This window comes from Pyrus communis, chromosome 15 (genome assembly GCF_963583255.1).
Source record: "Pyrus communis chromosome 15, drPyrComm1.1, whole genome shotgun sequence".
Lineage (NCBI taxonomy): Eukaryota > Viridiplantae > Streptophyta > Magnoliopsida > Rosales > Rosaceae > Pyrus > Pyrus communis.
The window spans coordinates 10,462,131-10,482,129 of NC_084817.1; the positions used below are offsets into that span (position 1 = coordinate 10,462,131).

At 36.2% G+C, this 19,999-nt stretch overlaps 2 protein-coding genes across 2 annotated transcripts; one reads left to right on the forward strand and one right to left on the reverse strand.

Annotated features, from left to right (window-relative positions):
- Positions 1-898: 898 nt before the first annotated feature.
- On the reverse strand, positions 899-12,508 carry LOC137716816 (EG45-like domain containing protein). Its single transcript, XM_068456188.1, has 4 exons — positions 12,403-12,508; positions 10,700-10,821; positions 9,976-10,276; positions 899-1,098 (listed from the first exon to the last, which is right to left on the reverse strand). The coding sequence occupies exons 2-4, from the start codon at positions 10,815-10,817 to the stop codon at positions 1,092-1,094; spliced, it is 426 nt and encodes a 141-aa protein (XP_068312289.1). The 5' UTR covers positions 10,818-10,821; positions 12,403-12,508; the 3' UTR covers positions 899-1,091.
- Positions 12,509-18,493: 5,985 nt separating this feature from the next.
- On the forward strand, positions 18,494-18,937 carry LOC137717039 (uncharacterized). The gene has a single exon (XM_068456357.1). The coding sequence runs from the start codon at positions 18,494-18,496 to the stop codon at positions 18,935-18,937; it is 444 nt and encodes a 147-aa protein (XP_068312458.1).
- The last annotated feature ends 1,062 nt before the right edge of the window (positions 18,938-19,999 follow it).

Sequence of the window (19,999 nt, forward strand, 5' to 3'; positions counted from 1 at the left end):
AAATGTTATCTCATAGAAGTGACAATTCGCAAAACAGGCAGTAAACAGATCGCCTATCAAAGGTTTTACGTAACGAATAATTGAAAGAGAATCATATTCGACATAGATTCCCATTCTTCATTCATGCCCTATTTTTGTACGTAAGGGCGGCGAAATCAGCACATAGACCGCACAATCAAAAACACGCAAATGAGATATGTCAGGTTCGTATCCAATAACCAACTGAAGGCGTTATATGGTTGGATCGCAACAGGCCTTAGGCAAACCAACATGGCTGTGTGCAATATTGCATGGCCCCAAGCAGCGATCGGGAGCTTGGTACGTATGACCAACAATCAAGCAATCATTTGTAAGCGCTTAATGAATGCCTCTGTCAGGCCATTCTGGGTGTTAAAATGGGGTACTGGATGTTCAACGTCAACCCCAACCGACATGCAATAGTCATCAAAAGTTTTAGATGTGAATTCTTCAACATTATCCAATTGAATAGAATTGATCAGATAATCAGGGTGGTAAGCCCTGAGCTTGATAACCTGAGCCAACAGTTTGGAAAATGCAGTGTTCCTTGCGAACAACAAACACACATGTAACCAACATGTGGAGGCATTGATTTAACCCGTCTTTATTGCTTAAATAAAAGTTAAAGGTCAAATTTGACTCAGTATGCATTGGAGATGTTATAAGTTATAACTTACACCACTACATTTGAATTTTTTCTTATTGCATAACTTTTAATTTTTGCCTACTGCATAAGAGACAAACTTAGTATAATCTTCAAATTTTAGGATTATTATGCATGTAAGGTTACATTGATGTAAACTTATTTGAGCACAGAAGGTAATTTTGAACGGTAAGCTTTGAAGATTATAGCGTAAGTTTACTTTATTTGTAATTTAATAAACGGTACTTTACTTGAATTTTGAGATTGGATGTGTAACATTATGTTGTAACACCCGTTAAAAGTAAAGGTAAAGAATCCAAAATAAATAATGATGATACACAATTTCATAACGTCCATTAATAATTTTATTACAACAAAGAGCATCATTACCCTTTTCTTAAAGAGTACCATAAAATTTCCCTTTCATAGTTCATATCCTGCAAAAGGAAAAAATTACACCTGATCATTTACTGTCATGAAGAAACACAAGATCAAATAAGTGTAGAATATTCTTTAATATATAATATTCTTGTGCATGTCTAATTAGCACATTTACATATTAAAAACCAGTACAAACCAATACAAATAATGAAAGGAAAAACTCTATGTTGCCATTATTTTCTCATTTTCTCAAGGGTACGTACTGTTACCCTTCTTTTTTTATTTATTTATTTATTTATTATTATTTTTTTAACAAGAGATATTGTATACACTAAGAGGGAGGGGTGGGCTTAACCACACAATAAGCTAGCATTAATGTGATTCAAATTCGCATTTGGCGAGAATCGAACATAAGACCTCTCACTTACAAGTGAAGAGGACGTACTGTTACCCCTTGAGGTTACATAATAACATTGTTACCCATTAACCAGAGAGTAGGCGCAATCAAACAATAGAGGGATCTAATCATAATTCTCATTTTATCAAATTTGTATATGACAAAATTTCCAAAGTCTGGCTCTCTCTAGAAAGACACACCCTAATACAAGTGAAATTCAACTAAACACTAACCACAAACTGGAAAGTACACACAAAGCAACCAAACTAAATGACCTTCCATCCTCAAAGTTTCTAGAAAATCAAAGGGTCCCCTCCAAATGGAAAAATTTGCAATCGATCGATAACTTTCCCGAAGAAATTCAAATCCAAAGTCCCACTTCTTCTCTCCGCCCTCTCCTCCATGGTAGCGGACCATAAATATAAGAAGAAATTAGGTTCTCATTCCTATTTTCTCTATTCCATTGATAGGTTATTATCACTATTTTCTCTATTTCATTGATTAAACCTTGTTTCTTAGCAAATTTTGATTAAGGTCCTTGGGTTTTAATAAAGGTCATTTATTTCAATAATAAAATATTTATACATCAACATAATTAAATTTTATATTTAAAATATATTCATTTAGTATTAGAAACGTTACATTTAGTATCTTTATATTTATGGCTAAACTTTCTATCATATATTTCTATTTTAATTAGTTTGTCTCCAATTTTAATTTGCAACCATTTTTTAAGTTTGTACTAATTTTCTTTTTAGTTTTAATTTGTACCTATATATTAATTTTCTTTTGTGCCCATATTTTTTAAAATTTCTATTTGTACTCAGAATTTTTTTTATCTTTTACTTGTACCCATAATTTATTTAAAATGTACCCATTCTTCTTTATAAATGTATACCAAATTTTTTTTGAAAAAAAAAATATATTAAAAATGTCCCAATTTTTAACACTAAGGATACTCTTTTGCCGTTTATTATCATGTATTGTTACATTGTTTTTATCCATTTAATATCCATTTATTAAATCAAAAATTTTGAATTATTATTATTGTAGCCATTTCTAATTGTAATATAGTGAGGGATATTAAATTTGAGATTTATATGTCATATATATACACAACACTCACTCTCATTACGAGAATTAAATCACGCCCCAACTTGGCTCGAGGCCAAGACTTTTTACAACTCACAGCAATAGCAGCACTGAGCAGCTGGAGATTGATCAAAAGGGTAGCCCAGCCCCTTTCCTCTAATTTAATGATTGTGACCAGATTATAGTAAAAAATTTAATGTCAAACATAGAATATAAATTTTGATAGTAATATAACAAGGTGTACAAAATCAAGGGAATATGATAAAAATTTGAATACCATTAAGGTTTTAGTCAAACAGTCAATGACTAGGGACCAAATTCAAAGTCTCTCTAAATATATATAATTCTCATTTTGTTAGTTTTGTGACTCGATCTATCAATTTGACTGCAATTTGAATAGGGTTAATAACTCCGGATTTGTTAATTAACCCAAATTTATTCATGAAATGTCATGACAAACGTACTTAATTGACTCAAATTTGCCTCGGCTTTGAACTTTATTGATTACTAACAATTAGATATTAGCATGTACATTGACTTAGAACTTGGTGCCTCTATATATTACTGGACCAAACTCTATATGTTGTGCAAAACATAATACACATCATGCATGCATTATTCGAACTGATCTTTGAATTCTTGTGCCTTCTACAACAATTAAGGTCCTCACCAGACCACCAGCTAGTTTCCCTACTAATCCCCTGTCTAATTACCATAATTACGTGTTCATAAACATGCTCACATCCCCAAATGAAAGTCATAAAGTTAATGTCAATGGTGTTGAGTTTTAAGTGTTTTGTTTGTATTATATTTTCATAGAGAAACAACAACACAAGAATACAAGATATATAGGGCAAGGTGTGATCAACACACTGATCACCCTTGAATCACTCTTACACGGCAGCTCCATAAAACAGGGAGCAGAAAGAAGGTAAGGTAAAATGTTTCTAACCACCCTAGAAGTATGGGAAAGAAGATGCAAGATCTAACTATAAGTAAGGTGACAAATGCACCCATATCGTCTACCTAACCAATAGCTCCGGATACCCACTCTTGACTTTTATTAGATGATATGGGGTGAGTAATGCTGCATCTGATGCTGCATATGGAATACCCACTCTTGACTTTCAATACTCCCCCTCAAGCTAGGTCCAGAATGTTGATGGAACCGAGTTTGGATAGAAGACGCTTAAACTGATTTGGAGGAAATGGTTTGGTGAAAATGTCAGCTAACTGATCAGCACTTCTTGTGTAAAGAGTTTGAATCACTTGAGTTTGCACTTGAGCACGGACACAGTGACATGTTTTGTTCGTTTGTGGAACACTGGATTGGAAGCTATGTGCATTGCAACTTGATTATCACAGTACATTGACATAGGTTGCTTTGTTTGAAACCCCAAATCACTCAACAGGCCCTTAAGGTTTGCAATTTCATCAGCATTGTCCCCAGTGATTATTAAGTCATCAACAGAGATCTGTTGGGTTTTTTCCAGCCCATGATAAGTTGTCCTAAGTCTATAAGGAATTATAGTCTTAAAGGATTAAATTGTTTTCCCAATCGGAGTTGTTTTCCCAATTGGAGTTGTTTACCCAATTGGAGTTAGTTTCTCAATTGGAGTAGGTTTTATAACTAGTTTCCAATTAGGATTAATAATCCTTATTGAAGAAGACCTTTATTATGTCTATATAAAGGGGCTATTGTACTAGTTTTGATTTAGAAGGGCAAAGTGTGTGTGAGAGAAAAGAAAAAAGATGGTATATTTCTTGTTCTTGTTCTTTCAGGTTTTTCGTCAAGTCTTAATTCTAGAGATTTGGCAAGATTATTGGTTGTACTCATTATTGATATAGTGAAAGATTGTTGTTATTGTCCCGTGGACGTAGGCACATATTGCCAAACCACGTAAATTATTGGTGTTATTTATCTTGGTTATTTGTTTTTTGATTTCCAAAGTTTGTTCTTGTTTTTCCCATTCTTAAACGCGACATTCTCAACAAGTGGTATCAGAGCCAGGATTGGCTGATATCCATTTAGAATGGAGGGTGCAATTATGATGAAACTCACCTGCTCCAACTGGGTTACGTGGAGATCAAGAATGGAGGACATGCTTTATTGTAAAAATCTCCATGAACCAATTGAAGGTATTAATAGCAAGCCAGCAAATATGTCTGAAGCCAATTGGACCAAGATTAATTGTAAAACTATTAGTACAATTAGACAATGGGTGGATGAGAGCATTAGACAATGGGTGGATGAGAGCATCTATCACCATGTGTCTAAAGAAACTGATGCACAAGCTTTTTAGAAGAAGTTAGAATCCCTCTTTGAGAAGAAGACCAATGCCAATAAAGCATTCCTTATCAAAAAGCTTGTCAACGTGAAGTATGCAGAAGATGTTAGTGTAACCGAGCACTTGAACAACTTTCAAAACGTGATCAATCAGGTAGCCACTATGAGTTTGAATATTGAAGAAGAATTGCTAGCACTTTTATTGATGGGATCTTTGCCAGATAGTTTGGAAACCTTCGTCGTAACTGTAAACAATTTGGCTTCTAATGGCATACTGTCTATGGATGCTGTTAAGGATAGCATGTTTAATGAAGAAACAAGGAGAAAAGCTTCAAGTGCAGTTGCTGGACAACTCTTTGTCACAAAGAAAAGAGGCAAAAATTCCGGTGAGATGAGATTCAATGGCGACTACCACTATTGTGGGGAAAAAGGTCACATGAAGAAGCATTGTCGTAAATGGAAAGAGGAATAAAAGGATGGAAACAATACTGCAAGTGTTGTGACTTATGATAAAGAGCTTCTTTAATGCAAATGATTGATGGTTTTCTGGCAAAGAAGTCTATAATTACCTTTGCCAATGACGATGGGTATTGCGATCAGGGGGAGCCTGGTCAAGAGAAATCTAATCAAGAGGGCCTTGATTAATGATTAGTTCGATCAAGGGGAGCTTGGTTATGGGTAGTTCGATCAGGGGGAGTTTGGTCATGAAAAGTTTGATCAATGGGAGTTAGGTCAAGAAAAGCAATCCTATTTTGGTATACTTTCCTCATGGTCTGGAAGGGGAAATTGTTGGGTTTTTTCCAGCCCATGATAAGTTGTCCTTAGTCTATAAGGAATTATAGTCTTAGAGGATTAAATTATTTTCCTAATTGGAGTTGTTTTCCCAATTGGAGTTGGTTTCTCAATTGGAGTAGGTTTTATAACTAGTTTCCAATTAGGATTAATAATCCTTATTAAAAAAGACCTTTATTATGTCTACATAAAGGGGCTATTGTACTAGTTTTGATTTAGAAAGGCAAAGTGTGTGCAAAAGAAAAGAAAAGAGATAGTATATTTCTTGTTCTTGTTCTTTCAGGTTTTTCGTCAAGTCCTAGTTCTAGGGATTTGGCAAGATTATTGGTTGTACTTATTATTGATATAGTGAAAGATTGTTGTTGCTGTCCTGTAGACGTAGGCACATATTGCCAAACCATGTAAATTCTTGGTGTTATTTATCTTGGTTATTTGTTTTTCAATTTCTAGAGTTTGTTCTTGTTTTTCCCATTCTTAAATGCGATATTCTCAACATGATCAACACAACAAGTTTGCCAACCACTCATGTTCGAACAAACATGGATGAGTCTGCGTGACTTCTTTGAAAACCAACTTCTTCAAGAACCGAGCTGAGCTTGGCGTACCAGGCTCTTATGGATTGTTTTAATCCATAAATGGATTTATGCAACTTACACACCATGCCAGGCTCATTGTATTGAGGATGTCCCGACGGAAGTTTCATGTAAACCTCATCTTCAAGGTCACCATGGAAGAATGCATTCTTCACACCCATTTAGTATAAAGCCCATCCTTTATTCACAACAACAGACAATAACACCCTCATAGTGTTCATATTGGCAACTGGAGTAAATTTTTCCTTGTAGTCCATGACATATGTTTGAGTGAATCCTTTAGCCACCATCCTAGCTTTGTGCCTTTCAATCGATCCATCTGAGTGGAATTTGATCTTGTAGATCCACTTACTACTAACTGCCCTTTTTCATGGTGGAAGTCTAACTACACTCCAAGTGTTGTGATTAGTGAGAGCATGAAGCTCTTCCTCTATGGCATTTCTCCACACTTCTTGACAGTTTGCTTCTTGAAATGTTTGAGGCTTGCAATGACTGGTGATGGTGTTCAAATAGGCAACATAAGATTTTGAAACTTTCTAGTAGGACATGAAACCACTAATTGGATGTCTTTTTGAATAAGTCACATAATCTTGAAGTCTTGTAGGAGGATGCCTAACACACACTGGATTTCTTTTGCCTTGAAACTATTGTGTTTCTTTTGTTGAGCATTTTGGCTCTTCATGAGGAAATTCTTCATTATGCATCTGTTGGTCAGGATTGTGATTACGATCTTGAGTTTCATTAGCTGCAGCAGGAGAACTAAGAGGTTGTATCTCGAAAGATAGTTCCTCAGCCCTTAGTAAGGGAAAAAACTCAAAACATGACTCCCTCTGTGACTGATCTTTAGACAACTTGTTGAAAAAGGGGTTAGTTTCATCAAATCGTACATCCCTTGAAACTACAACTCTCTTTAACTCGGGATTATAGCACTTGTAACCTTTTTTAGTAGATGAGTAACCAAGAAACATGCATTTGTTAGCCCTAGGGTCCAGTTTATCCCTATGTTGTGGTTGAATATGAATATATCATGTGCATCCAAGGACTTTAAGGTGTGACAGACTAACATCCCTTCCTTTTAACACTTATATTGGAGATTTGAACTCCAAGACTTGACTTGGTAATCTGTTTATGATATATGTAGCTGTCATAACCCCTTGGGACCAAAATATTTTTGGTACATTCATGTGCAACATTAGAGCTCTTGTTTTTTCAAGTAGATCACGATTCTTTCTCTCGGCTAGACCGTTTTGTTGTGGAGTACCAGCACAACTGGTTTGATGCAAAATTCCGTTACTGCTTAAATATTGTTTCATGATGTGTGACATATATTCCGAGCCATTATCAGATCTCAAAGTTTGGATTTGGGAATTGAAATGATTTTTGACCAGATTATGAAAGTCTATGAATGCTTCAACAACTTCAGTCTTAGATTTCAAAATATATAACCAAGTAACTCTCGAGAAATCATCTATGAAAGTTACAATGTACTTATACCCATCAAAAGGTTCAAAAAATGGCCCCCATATGTCTGAATGTACAAGTTCAAAAACTTGTTTAATCTTATTTGAGGATAAACCAAAAGGTAACCTAGTGGTTTTTACAAAAATGACAAGTATCACACTGGATCACTTCTTTACACAGATTTGGAAAAATCTTGACAAAATGAGCTTAGAAGGATGAGCTAATCTTTGATGCCACAATGTTTGATCTTGACTTAGGTTAGACTTGAGTTGAAATCCCTTGAGAAATTATGTCTTCTTGGATAGGTAATAGAGACCATTTAAGAAAAAACCTTCACCAATCTTCTTCTTGGTGATACAGTCCTAAAAAATGACAGTATAAGGGGAGAAAATAACTGAACAGTTTAATGCATGTGTGATTTTTCCAACTGAAAGAAGTTGAAAAGGAAATGAAGGAATGTACAAGGCTTTAGGCTCTATATTGTCATACACTAGATGTATTTTTCCCATTCCTACCACTTTAGCTCCCTCCCCATTAGCAATTGAAACATGTGAAGGTGTAGGAAGTTTTTTAAAATCACAGAGCTTGTAAACTTGGTTGGTCATGTGATCTGTGGCACCGGAATCTATGACCCACAAGTCATGCAATTGATTTATATTTAGAGAATTTTGAAAGCTGTCAGTATACCTTGCATGTTGTCTTGAGTGAGCTTTTTTGAGTCAGCCAGAAAACCTACAAACTTTCCTAGCATTGCAGTTGAGTTGCCATTACCAGAGGTACCAACTTCATCACTCACAGAGACTTCCTTCTTCAGTTGAAGGAATGCAGCGAACTTATTTATAAGTGTGGTGGGATTGGAGGTAAAATTTAGAAGATCCTCTAAGCCTCTAGTTGACAGGGATGAGGCATGATTAGCTTTATAACTAGGAAACGGAAGCTTCTTCTGAATAAACCTTTCATTCTTCATGAAGTCTGGTTTGAGCTCAGGGTGAAAAATCCAGCAAGTGTCCCTCACATGTCCGGTGGCATCACAATGTTTGCATTTGAGATAAGGATTTCTTCCTTTGTACTTTTTATCACTGGAGAAGTGTTTATTTTCACTAGAAAAGTAAGCCTTAACTTCTGAGGCAGTTGTTGAGGTATCGGTGTTCATAACTTTTTTTCCCACTTCTTCCCTTTGAATTGTTGCACAAACATTTGCAAAGGTGGGGAGCTCTGGATTCATGAGAATATGGCTATGCAGATCTTCATATTCCGACCCCAAACTAGTGAGAAGCTGGAAGATTTTGTTTTCTTCAGCCCTTTCAAGAAGCAAGTTTAAGTCCGTTGTATGTGGACGGAATACCTCCAACTCATTCCACATACCTTTTAGACTTCCAAGTAGCTGAACAAAAGGTTTTCCATCTTGTTGCATGCTCGTGATATCTCTTTTAAGTTGAAACACACGGGCTGCATTATTCTGATTTCCATACATCTCTTGCACGGACTTCCACAACTGAAAGGATGACTCAGAGTAGCTGAATATCTTAGCTATCTTTCTCTCCATGTAATTGAGGAGCCAGGACATGACCAACTGATCCTTGCTAAGCCAAGATTCATGAGTGGTAGAGGAAGCATCAGGAGCTTCAATACTTCCATTTATGAACCCTAGCTTTGATCTTCCTCCTAGGGCAAGTGAAACTGCCCTCGACCACGGTAAGTAGTTGAACTCATTTAGAAGCACAGAACTCAACCTTTGATTAGGATTTACATCAATCTCCGGTTGATTTTTATGACTGACTCCAAGTGAGCTATCAGTGTCAGACTCAAGGATGGGGTTTTCGTCAACCATGAAAGAAAGCTTGAAGAATAAAGCAACGAGTATCATAAGGACATGTTATTCCTGCTCTGATACCATGTTGAGTTTTAAGTGTTTTGTTTGTATTATCTTTTCATAGAGAAACAACAGCACAAGAATACAAGATATATAGGGCAAGGTGTGATCAACACACTGATCACCCTTGAATCACTCCTACACGGCAACTCTATAAAAAGCAGAAAGAAGGTAAGGCAAAAATCTTCTAACCACCCTAGAAGTATGGGAAAGAAGATACAAGATCTAACTAGAAGTAAGGTGACAACTGCACCCATATCGTCTACCTAACCAATAGCTCTGGATACCCACTCTTGACTTTTATTAGACGATATGGGGTGACAGATGCTGCATATGACTAATGCTGCATATGGAATACCCACTCTTGACTTTCAATAAATGGTGATACAAAGAAAAAGACAGAAAATAAAATAAAATCATGAGATATTTACTACTTACTGTTGAAATTCTATGTTAACGAATGTAGCGGAAGAGTTGGCGATTGCAGCAAATGCAGTAGTGGAGAGAACTATGGTAGCATCACTTCTTGAAGGTCGGGACACCGAAGAGAGTGCACGATCCACTATCTTTACCTGAATCGTGTTCCCTGGAACGCAGGTTCCTCGCACGGGAGCGCTTATGCACCTCACCTGATATTGCCTTCCACAAGCTGCACCATTGTCCCAAATTCCCTCACCAACGGACGCGAACAGGTTGCCCGGCGGAAACTGTCCCTGGTCACTTCCACCACAGGCGGTAGCTATATGCATGGAAGGTATTAATTAGTATGGATATGTTAACAAAAACAAAATTGTTATTTTAGACACACAAAACTGATAAACTATGTAATAGGTGTGCCTTAGCATTTGTGTTTAGGATCACCTGTATAAGATTGTGTATAAGGTTTTGTATGTCTTCATAGCATTACTCTATGCAGCCATAGTCTGGAATTTATGTATATCTTCACAATTTTTTACTAAAAAATCGTTTTCGGATATTCTTAAGTTCGTTTGCTCATAATTTTGAGATATTCTGTTTAGCATTTCTTTACTTTCAGAATTTAGACCCTCGACATTTCCATAATCCAACAAAGTGTTCAAGAAAATAAAGCGAAAATCCAAAAACATAAAAAAAGAAAGAATGAATTTAAGATGCACGAGAGTAAAATTTATGCAGAATTTACGTAAATAAGGGGGCCTGTACTGAGCAGCAGTGCCAACGTCAGCCTGAGAGGAATGAAAGAGCGCTTCGGATAAGAAGATCAGAAGCAGGCATGGAAGAGAACTCTGAGGCTTAGACATTTGCCTGATCAAAAAATAAGGTAAATTAATCAGAGGGAACTAGTTAATTATATGAAATATAATTATAAAGGTACAATATAATTAATTGCATATTCTTTTGTAGAAATTTGTAAGGATTCATTCAAAGTCAAAAGTCTGAAAATTAGGTTAATTTTAGCTTAAGGTGTATGAAAGTTTTCTGTTAGCTCAGAGTAGGACACCAATAAGGGTTTCAAGATCAGTTTGAAAATGTATAATATGGCTAAGCAAGTAAAAACAGCAGAAAGTGAAAACACAAACACAGGTAAAAACAAAAATGGGCAGAAAGCAAGATATACTGATTAGTTCATTATTAAAATCGAATTAGTTTCAACTAATTTGTTTGCTACAGTACTTGAGGAGGGCTGAGAAGGGCCAGAGTTTAATGGTTCAGGTGAGCTTAATTATATATTAAGGAGGGTATAGTTAATTTGGATTTCAGATGATTTTAATAGACTTTATTAAGTGATAGATTTCAAAGGATTTTAATGGACTTTTCAATCCTGTATGGATTTTCATTATAGATTTCAATTGATTTGTGTAGATTTTGATTATGGATTTCATAAGATTTCTAAGCATCATCAAACCAATACAGACATAACTTGAATTTCTTTGAGATATTTCAAAAAGAAGTTAATTATCATCATCTCCAACACAGGCCCCATGGTCTTTCAAGGCCTTCTTCTTCTTCTCCCTCCCTCCTCCTCCACCCTTCAGCCTCTTCTGTCCCATTCTCCCACTCCAAAAAACCCAAAAACCCTCTTGTGCTTTTTATCAAATACCTGGAGGACCCAATTCACCACAACTAAACAAACCCCGTTGCTCTGTTTTCAAATGCCCAACACCCACCAACTAAACACACCACTTCATCCAATTTTCCAGAACTCAAGTCATAAAAATCAAATCTAAGGATGGCAAGAGTTCCATGAGATTCTGTTACGACCCGCTAGGGTTTGGGAGAGGAGTGGGAGAGGAAAGAAGGGAGTGAAAAAATGTAAGCAAGCTGGATTGGAAATCCTAGGGGTGGAGGTGAGGTTCTTTTTTTCTCTTGGTTATGTATATTTGTGCTCACAAATCCAATAAAATTCACAACTTAATGAAATGCTATCAAATCCTTGATTTTTTTAATACCCCTAGATTTATAATCACTTTAAAAATCCCTATCAAAATCTATATTGACTACCCATAGATTTGGATGTATTTTTAAAATCCTCTCAAATCCTAATTTGACTACATTCTAATTTTAAAGTTTATTAAAATCTTGTGAAATCCTATCAAATCCTAATTTGACTATACCCCTCTAAACAAATAGGACTTTTAACGTTACAATTGTGAACCTTCTGTGTAAGAGTCCAAGAGGTGAGACAAGAACCCAATCTTAGGTTCTCAAGGACATAAAAATCATGCTAGAATATTAGAAATCTCAGCCGTCCATCCCCTACTCGCAACGTACTCAACATCGAGGGAGTCGGAGAGAGAGAGAGACGACATGGTGACGGTAAATCGGTTTTATTGAAATCTCTCTCAAAGAGGTCGCCCAATATGTAAAAGATGGAGGTAGCATTACCTGGTAAGCGTGATCAGCGAAAAGAATAGGGGCCTGAAGGCTGATGGAGTGCAGGAGAAACAAATTAGAAACTGATCGACAAACAAATTAAAAGATGGAGGACGGAAATATATATATGTAATAGTGATATGATGGAAACCTTTAAGGGAAGTAATCCTTATTTTTTTATAAAAATGAGAATTAGTTGTGTAGTCCACATCATATCGAACTTTAATGATCTGAACTGTCTATTTTTCAAGTTTCACCTCATAGATCATCCTTGCAAAATATTAGTCAAATAGGAAATGTTTAAGACATCTAATTAGGTTCAAAGAAATTAACAAATATTTTGTTATATAAGAATTAATGAAATTTTGTCTTGATAATTAAGTAAGCAAATGGTTTTGGATTGAATTGAATTTTTGCAAGGATGATTTATTAATTGAGACTTACAAAATAAATGGTTCGGATTATTGAAGTTCGATGTAAAACGGACCCCACACCTAATCCTAATTTTTGGAAAAAAAATAGAAATCCCTTTTAATAAAGGGTCTGGAGATATGATCATATATACTTGTTGCCAACAAACAAGACAATTCATTTGAATACCACATGAAGCGTTTCCCTTGCAAGGGAGTCAAACATATATATGGACGTTAAGTTTCCCCATTTAAAACGTAACTTACTCATTAACTCCTTTCTAATTTCTATACGTCTAACCAAATCCAATTCTACATGTTTTATGTACCTTCTATATATATATATATTAGCAACCGTCCACATGCCATGGTTGTTGAACAGTTTTGAGGAGAGTTAATTATTTCGTAGTTTAACCTATATATCTTTAATACTGAAAATTGTCATTTAGTAAAATAGGGAGAAATTGAAAAGGTGGAACATAATTAGAATTTATGAAAAGAAGTTGATAGTATCGTTTGTATAGTTATTGGCACTTCAAAAACCTTATAGGAAATTTTATTTGAACTCATCTAACATCTTTCTACACTTAAGTTACTTTCTTCACCCATATTGTTCTTTTATTAAAGAATTAATATCTCTTTAAACCCAAATTTATTGTCTAAACTACCCTCTCAAACTCAATTCAAAATGTAAAATTATCCTTACACCCATTCCTTCTATAAAATAACATCTCTAATTGAATGTTTTTTTATTTTTTTTTCAAAGAGGCATCCTTTGCCCCTTTATAATTGCATATGCCGTATAGGACTAACATTTCCATGGTTGCTTTTTTTCTTTCTGGTACCACAACCCACCCATGGACTTGGGATCCAAGAGATCATTCCATAGACTTGAATTTGCCAAGAGAATGTTATGCAAGTCCCAGTTCAGTCCTTTTTAAATCAAGCATTTTCAAGTACTTTTTAAGAAACTTTAAAGTGACATAGGGCTGGGTGTTTTGTTGTACTGTTAATAAACAAATTGGAGCTCTTTCAAATAAAAAAGGTGCAAAACATGCCACCCGCCAGTTCATGGTTAAGGTTGAGCAATCTTTATTTGCACCAAGAATCAAGTTTTATGTCTTTGCAGTACTAATCAAAAGTCCTTGCATTGGTGTTTTGGAGCACATACAGATGGCAGAGGAAAACAAATACAATATAATATAAAAAGTATGAAATTTAATCCAAAAAAGAAGCAAAAAAAATAAAAAACAAAATATCCATAAATCGAGTCATACCTTAATTGGAGGATTACAAACTTCAAAATCACCATCCATCAATAGAAAAGCTTGTTTTTTCTCTATTAGAGATATTAAGATTTTAGTCGGAATGAACGTAGGATAAACAAAAGGGTGATGCTAGGGTTTAATTATAGTATGTGGGTCTATTAATAAATTTGATTTTTATTATTAATTTCATTTTGTAATTAATAGTAATTATGGAATAGGGTAAGATAGACAATTAAAATTTAAAATTTAAGTTGGGTGTAGAAAGAGGTTAGATGTGTTTAAATAAAATTTCCCAAATCTCATTTTGCACTTCAAACTTTTCATAATTAGAAATAAAAATACACTTGTAAGGAGTGTAGAATGAAAATTTTAGAGTGTTAATAACAATTCCCTAATATATATACTACATCTTGGTTCAAACTATTTTCTTCTGATGAAACAAATGGAATTAATTTTTTACTCATATGTCGTGAGCACGCTATCGTGATTCTACACAAGCAATTAGTGATGTCGTGAGCACCGCTGTGGCTGGTTCGCCGCGGGGATTAATTGCATATGACATCAAGAGTCTATCTACAACTGTGACAAACATAAGATTTAGTTAGATGTCACATTTTTGTAATGGTGTCACACACTGTTTAACTAAATTTGTTCTTTCGGTTAGTAACGATTTAGTTTGGTTTGAGAATCCTCCTGACATCTTTATGATGTTCTCATCCAAGACGCATTTATGTATGCGAGTTCATCTTAATGAAGCTATCATTTCTATTCGTTCTTTTTACTCATCGTGTCAATACCTACATATGCATACTCTCTAAGAAAAATCCTAAATATTTTAAGAAATACCCAGAAATAGGACAATTTCTTAATCTTGGGACAAAATAGGACATTTCGAACATGCACACGACATGCCCAACAATCAAACATAAATACGATTTTTCCTACACCTTGAAATGGCTTAATTGCCTTTGTATATAAATGGGTTATTTCCTCCCATTTTCTGATTTCTCTCTCCCTCCCTCTCTCTTCTCTCACTTTCTCCCGCATGTACTCTCTCTCTCCCTTTTTCACTGTGCACACACGGTGCACTGTCATCCTGACCAACACAGCCCAAATCGAAGCCACCACCAATTTCATCTCATCTCCACGAGTCCAAAATACCTAGCCTTGTCACGAATCTCATCCCCGATCGTTAGGATAGAAACTCAAACAGGCTGCAAGTTTTCTGGCTATTTTCTGGCAGTAGGGCAAACAACTGAGGCTCGAAACCACCAGCACTAGACTTGCATCGAGAATGGGAACAAAGCCAAATCATTAAATGCTGGTGTTTTGTTGGATGAATTTTTCAAGATTTGCTCACTATATCTACACGACATGCACATAATAGGCTCACAAATTTAAGCCAACCCAAAAACCCAGAGCTCACAACTCTCTTTTCGAAATCAGAAAAGTGACATCATCACTTGTGATGTTATCACCATATACACACCATATGCACATCATATGTACAGTACATGCACATGATATGCATAGAACTGGAGATCAAGTAACGAGCTATTTTTCGCATGAATGAGAAAATTTAACGGAAACCTATTGGTATAGTGGATACAATTAAAACATAATTGTTATGTATTACAGTGGCAATTTGAGAAGTCTTGTTACGTATATCAATCACCGCTTAACTACGCACGTGGAAAACATGATACTTGTTGTCTTTATTTCATGGACACGCATGATCCTTAACGTCCTCTAAACATTTTCTTAATTTTATTTTTCATCGAGGCCAACTAGGTTGTGGTCATACTCGTTAAATTCTGGAGAACAACATATGTGCATCATAACTAGTGAACATTCCCACTTCTCATATTAAGATGTAGCCATGCACACCACATAAAACTTTTTACAAATTTCTGCAATTAGACACTTGAACTAGAAGTTCTTCCATCCCAATTTTATAGCACGTCAAAACTTGAAATATATTCCACAACCCATAGGCCCCAACATGAAACATAAACCCTAATTTAAATTTTAAGTATCAATTCATCTGATTTCAAAGAGAGTGAAGTCCAAAGAGAGGTGAGAAGAGTGAGCTGGGGTTTAGGTTGACCTCATACCTCTGATTTTGAACAAAGGGATGCGAGAGAGAGGTGAGAAGAGAGTTGGATTTTGTACCATATTTTCTGTTTTGGCTGGAAAATTCCATTTTTTCCAGTGACTGAAGCTTTGGCAGGCATAGTAAGGTAGGGTGTTTAGTTCCAAGTTCCTTCATCAATGATTTATGGAATAAATGAGTTGTTTGTAAAATGAATTAATAGAAGTTAAAATAGGGTTTGTGTCTCATGTTGGGGCCTATCGGTTGTGGAATAAATTTCAAGTTTTAAAATGCTACAAAACTGGAATGGAACAATTTCTGCTTCAAGTGTCCAATTGCAGAAATTTGTGAAGCGAGAATGTTCATATGGTGTGTAATGTGCAAGTGATGTGCATATGGTGTGTATGGCTACATCATAATATGAGAAGCGAGAATGTTCACTTGTTATGGTGCATGTATGTTGTGCCCTTGACTTTAGCAAGTATGACTGCAACCTAGTTGGTCTCCGGCAAAAAAAAAAATTAAGAAAAAGCTTAGAGGACGTTAAGGATCATGCATGTCCTTGAAATAACAACAACGAGTATCATGTTTTCCATTTGCACGGTTAAACGGTGATTGATATGTGTAATAAGCCTTTTCAAATTGCCACTGTAACCTTATATACATAACAATTATGTTCTAATTGTATCCACTATGCCAATAGGTTGCCGTTAAAGTTTCTTACTAATGAGAAAAGCAGCTTGTTGCTCGATCTCTAGTTCTATGCATATCATATCCATATACTATACATATGATGTGCATGTGGTGTGCACATAGTGTATATGGTGGTGACATCACATGTGATGACATTATTTTTTTGATTTCGAAAAGAGAGCTGTGAGGTCTAGGTTTTTGGGTTAGCTCAGATATGTGAGCATATCATGTGCATGTCATTTACATATGGTGAGCAAATCCTAAAAAACTCTTCGAACAAAACACCAGTGTTTAATGACTGGGCTTTGTTCCCACCCTCTACGCGAGTCTAGTGGTGGTCTCGAACCTCGGTAGTTTATCATGTTGCTAATAAATGGCAGAAAAAAAAAATCGCGAACTGCTTGAGTTTCGATCCCAACAATCGAGGATGAGATTTGTGACAAGGCTAGGTATTTTGGACTCATGAGGACGAGATGAAATTGGTGGTGGCTTCGATTTGGACAGTGTTGGTAGGGATAACAGTGCACCGTGTGTGCACAGTGAGAAGGGGAAAAGGAGTGCATGAGGGAGAAAGTGAGAGAAGAGAGAGAGGAAGGGAGAGAGAGAGTAGAGAGAGAGAAATCAGAGAATGTGAGGAAATAACTCATTTATATGTGGATATTTTAGTAATTTCGGTTTTGTGCATGGCTTGTACATGGCCGATTTGTCCTATTTTTGTTCCAAGATTAAGAAAATGTCCCATTTTGGGATATTTCCCAATATTTTATGCCTCACTTTTGTCATAATATTTTAAGCTGAAGATGAAGAAAAAGAATTTGTATGTCTCCTTACCACCATATCTCATGCGTGATGATCAAGTTACCAACTGCGACTTAAATTTGAGAGTGAGTTATTTTATTATCAATGGAGATTGGAATAAGAATATGTTGAGAGACTTTGTTTATGGGGACATTGTCGAAAAAGTTTGTAGTATTCCTCTCCCTTTATCTGATAGAGATGATGTTGTGTGCTGGGGTCTTAATGCAAACGACAAGTTTAGTGTTAAATCAGCAACCTGGGTGCAAAACGCAATTGTTAATGACAATGCCAAAACGGAGATGTTAAAGAAAATGTGGAAGCTAAACATACCTAATAAAGTTAAACTGTTCAGTTGGCTTCTTATTCTTAATAAGCTTCAAACTCCAAACAGAATTCATAAATTCATTAATACAATCAATGATATTTGTCCGTTGTGTAATACCAACCCAGAGGACAAAAAACATTTATTTATTCATTGTGTCTGTGCTAAACAGGTTTGGGATTCTCTTTCAATAGGGAACCCTCATTCTACTAATCAAAACCTTAATTTACTTAATTGGTTGTCATCCATGGATGCTAATGATAGCGAGGATTTATCCAAGCTTAGTGTCGCTCTATTGATTTGTTGGCAAATCTGGAAAATGAGAAACCAGGTTGCTTTCCATAATGCTAAACCTTACCCGTCTAGAGTTGGTCATTTAGCCCTTAGTTTGGGTAAAGACTACGTCAATGCTAATAAAAGCCTTAGTATTGCTAAAAATAATAGTAAAAGAATCATTAGATGGATACCTCCTAGGGAGGGTTTCTGCAAAATAAATTTTGATGGCTCAATCAAAGACTCGATGGCGGCGGCTGGCTTTGTTCTTAGAGATGTTTGTCGTGTGCCTGTGGTTGCTGGCGCTAGAAGGTTGGGGTTGACATCTATTAATGTTGCGGAATGCCTTGCTCTTAGAGATGCCCCTTGGGTTGCTAGAAGTAAGGGGCTAAAGAAGATCTCGGTGGAAGGAGATTCGAAGCTGGTGGTGGAGGCTGTTGTCAGTAAATGCAGCGTTCCCTGGCGCCTCATGTCTATTATTGAAGATATCAGATGTATTGCCAACTTCTTCGATTGTATCTCTTGGTCTCATATTTTTTGTGAAAAAAATTTTGTGGCTGATGCAGTTACGAGTATTGGCTTCCAGTTTGGCAACCTTCACATATGGGATAGGCCCTATCCTGCTGTTGCGTATAGGGCTCTGTTATTTGACTTTCCAGGGTCTGGTTGTTCTAGGGGTGACTCCCTCTGATCTTCTTGCGCCCTTGTGTCTGAAAAAAAAAAAAAAAAAAAATCCAAACACCATACTGGCTTTACTTATTTGCAAAAGGAGAAGAGCCAGTTAAAGATTTTGTTAGATTAAATTGTATGCCTCCTTACCAAATCACGAGTCAATCACTTACAATTAGACCTGATAATTTCTTACACGAGTTGTTAATCCGATCCGAGTAAACACGAAAATAACGGATTTCGGGTCAACATGTTAACTGTAACATCCCGTCCCGGGATTATTAAAACGTACGTGTGAATCGACCATTTTACCCCTAGTTCGTTTTTATCACATTAGTGTTGTGTAGTGTGGTGTTGTAGGACCACACACACTCATACCCTCTCTTTTTCTCCCGGGATTCCCTCCCTCTTTCCCTCACTTTTGTCACTCTCTGTCTCTGTCTCTCTCTCTCTCCCCGAGTTCATCTTCTTCTTCTTCTTCTTCTTCTACATACGGACATACACACAAACATACTCAAATCTTCACCAATCGAGAAACCAAGACCACCCTCGTGCTCGTGAGGCTGAGAGGAGTTCAGAGGTGCCATTTTCAGGTAGGAACTCCGACGTTTTCACGTCGATTTCACGAGCTCAGTTTTGGCTACTGTTCATGCAAATTTAATTTACTTAGTTTTTGGACATTTGAAGCTTGTAGTTGTGTTTGTGAGGTCCCAAGGAGCCTCGGAGTGGTTCGTTGGACGAGTTTGGACGTCGGGATCGTCCTGTTCAAAGTTGGCCGAACTTGGATCGTTGTTGCAGGTATGATCGTGTGATTTTTAGGCCTTAAAACTAGTCTAACGTTGTTCTACTAGTCCTAAGCTTCATTTTGGTATAAAGATCGTGAAAAATGGTTGAAAAACGAAGGAGAAAACTAAGTTGGAAAATTTCCCAGTTTTCCGGCGCCGTCGCCGGCGCCGGAGGCTCGCCGGAGAAGAAAGGGGAATATTCCGTTAAGTTTAACAGAATATTCCTAACGGCAGTTGACGGCGTCAGTTAAGGTTAACGGAATATTCCGTCAGTTTAACGGAATATTCCTGACGGCGTC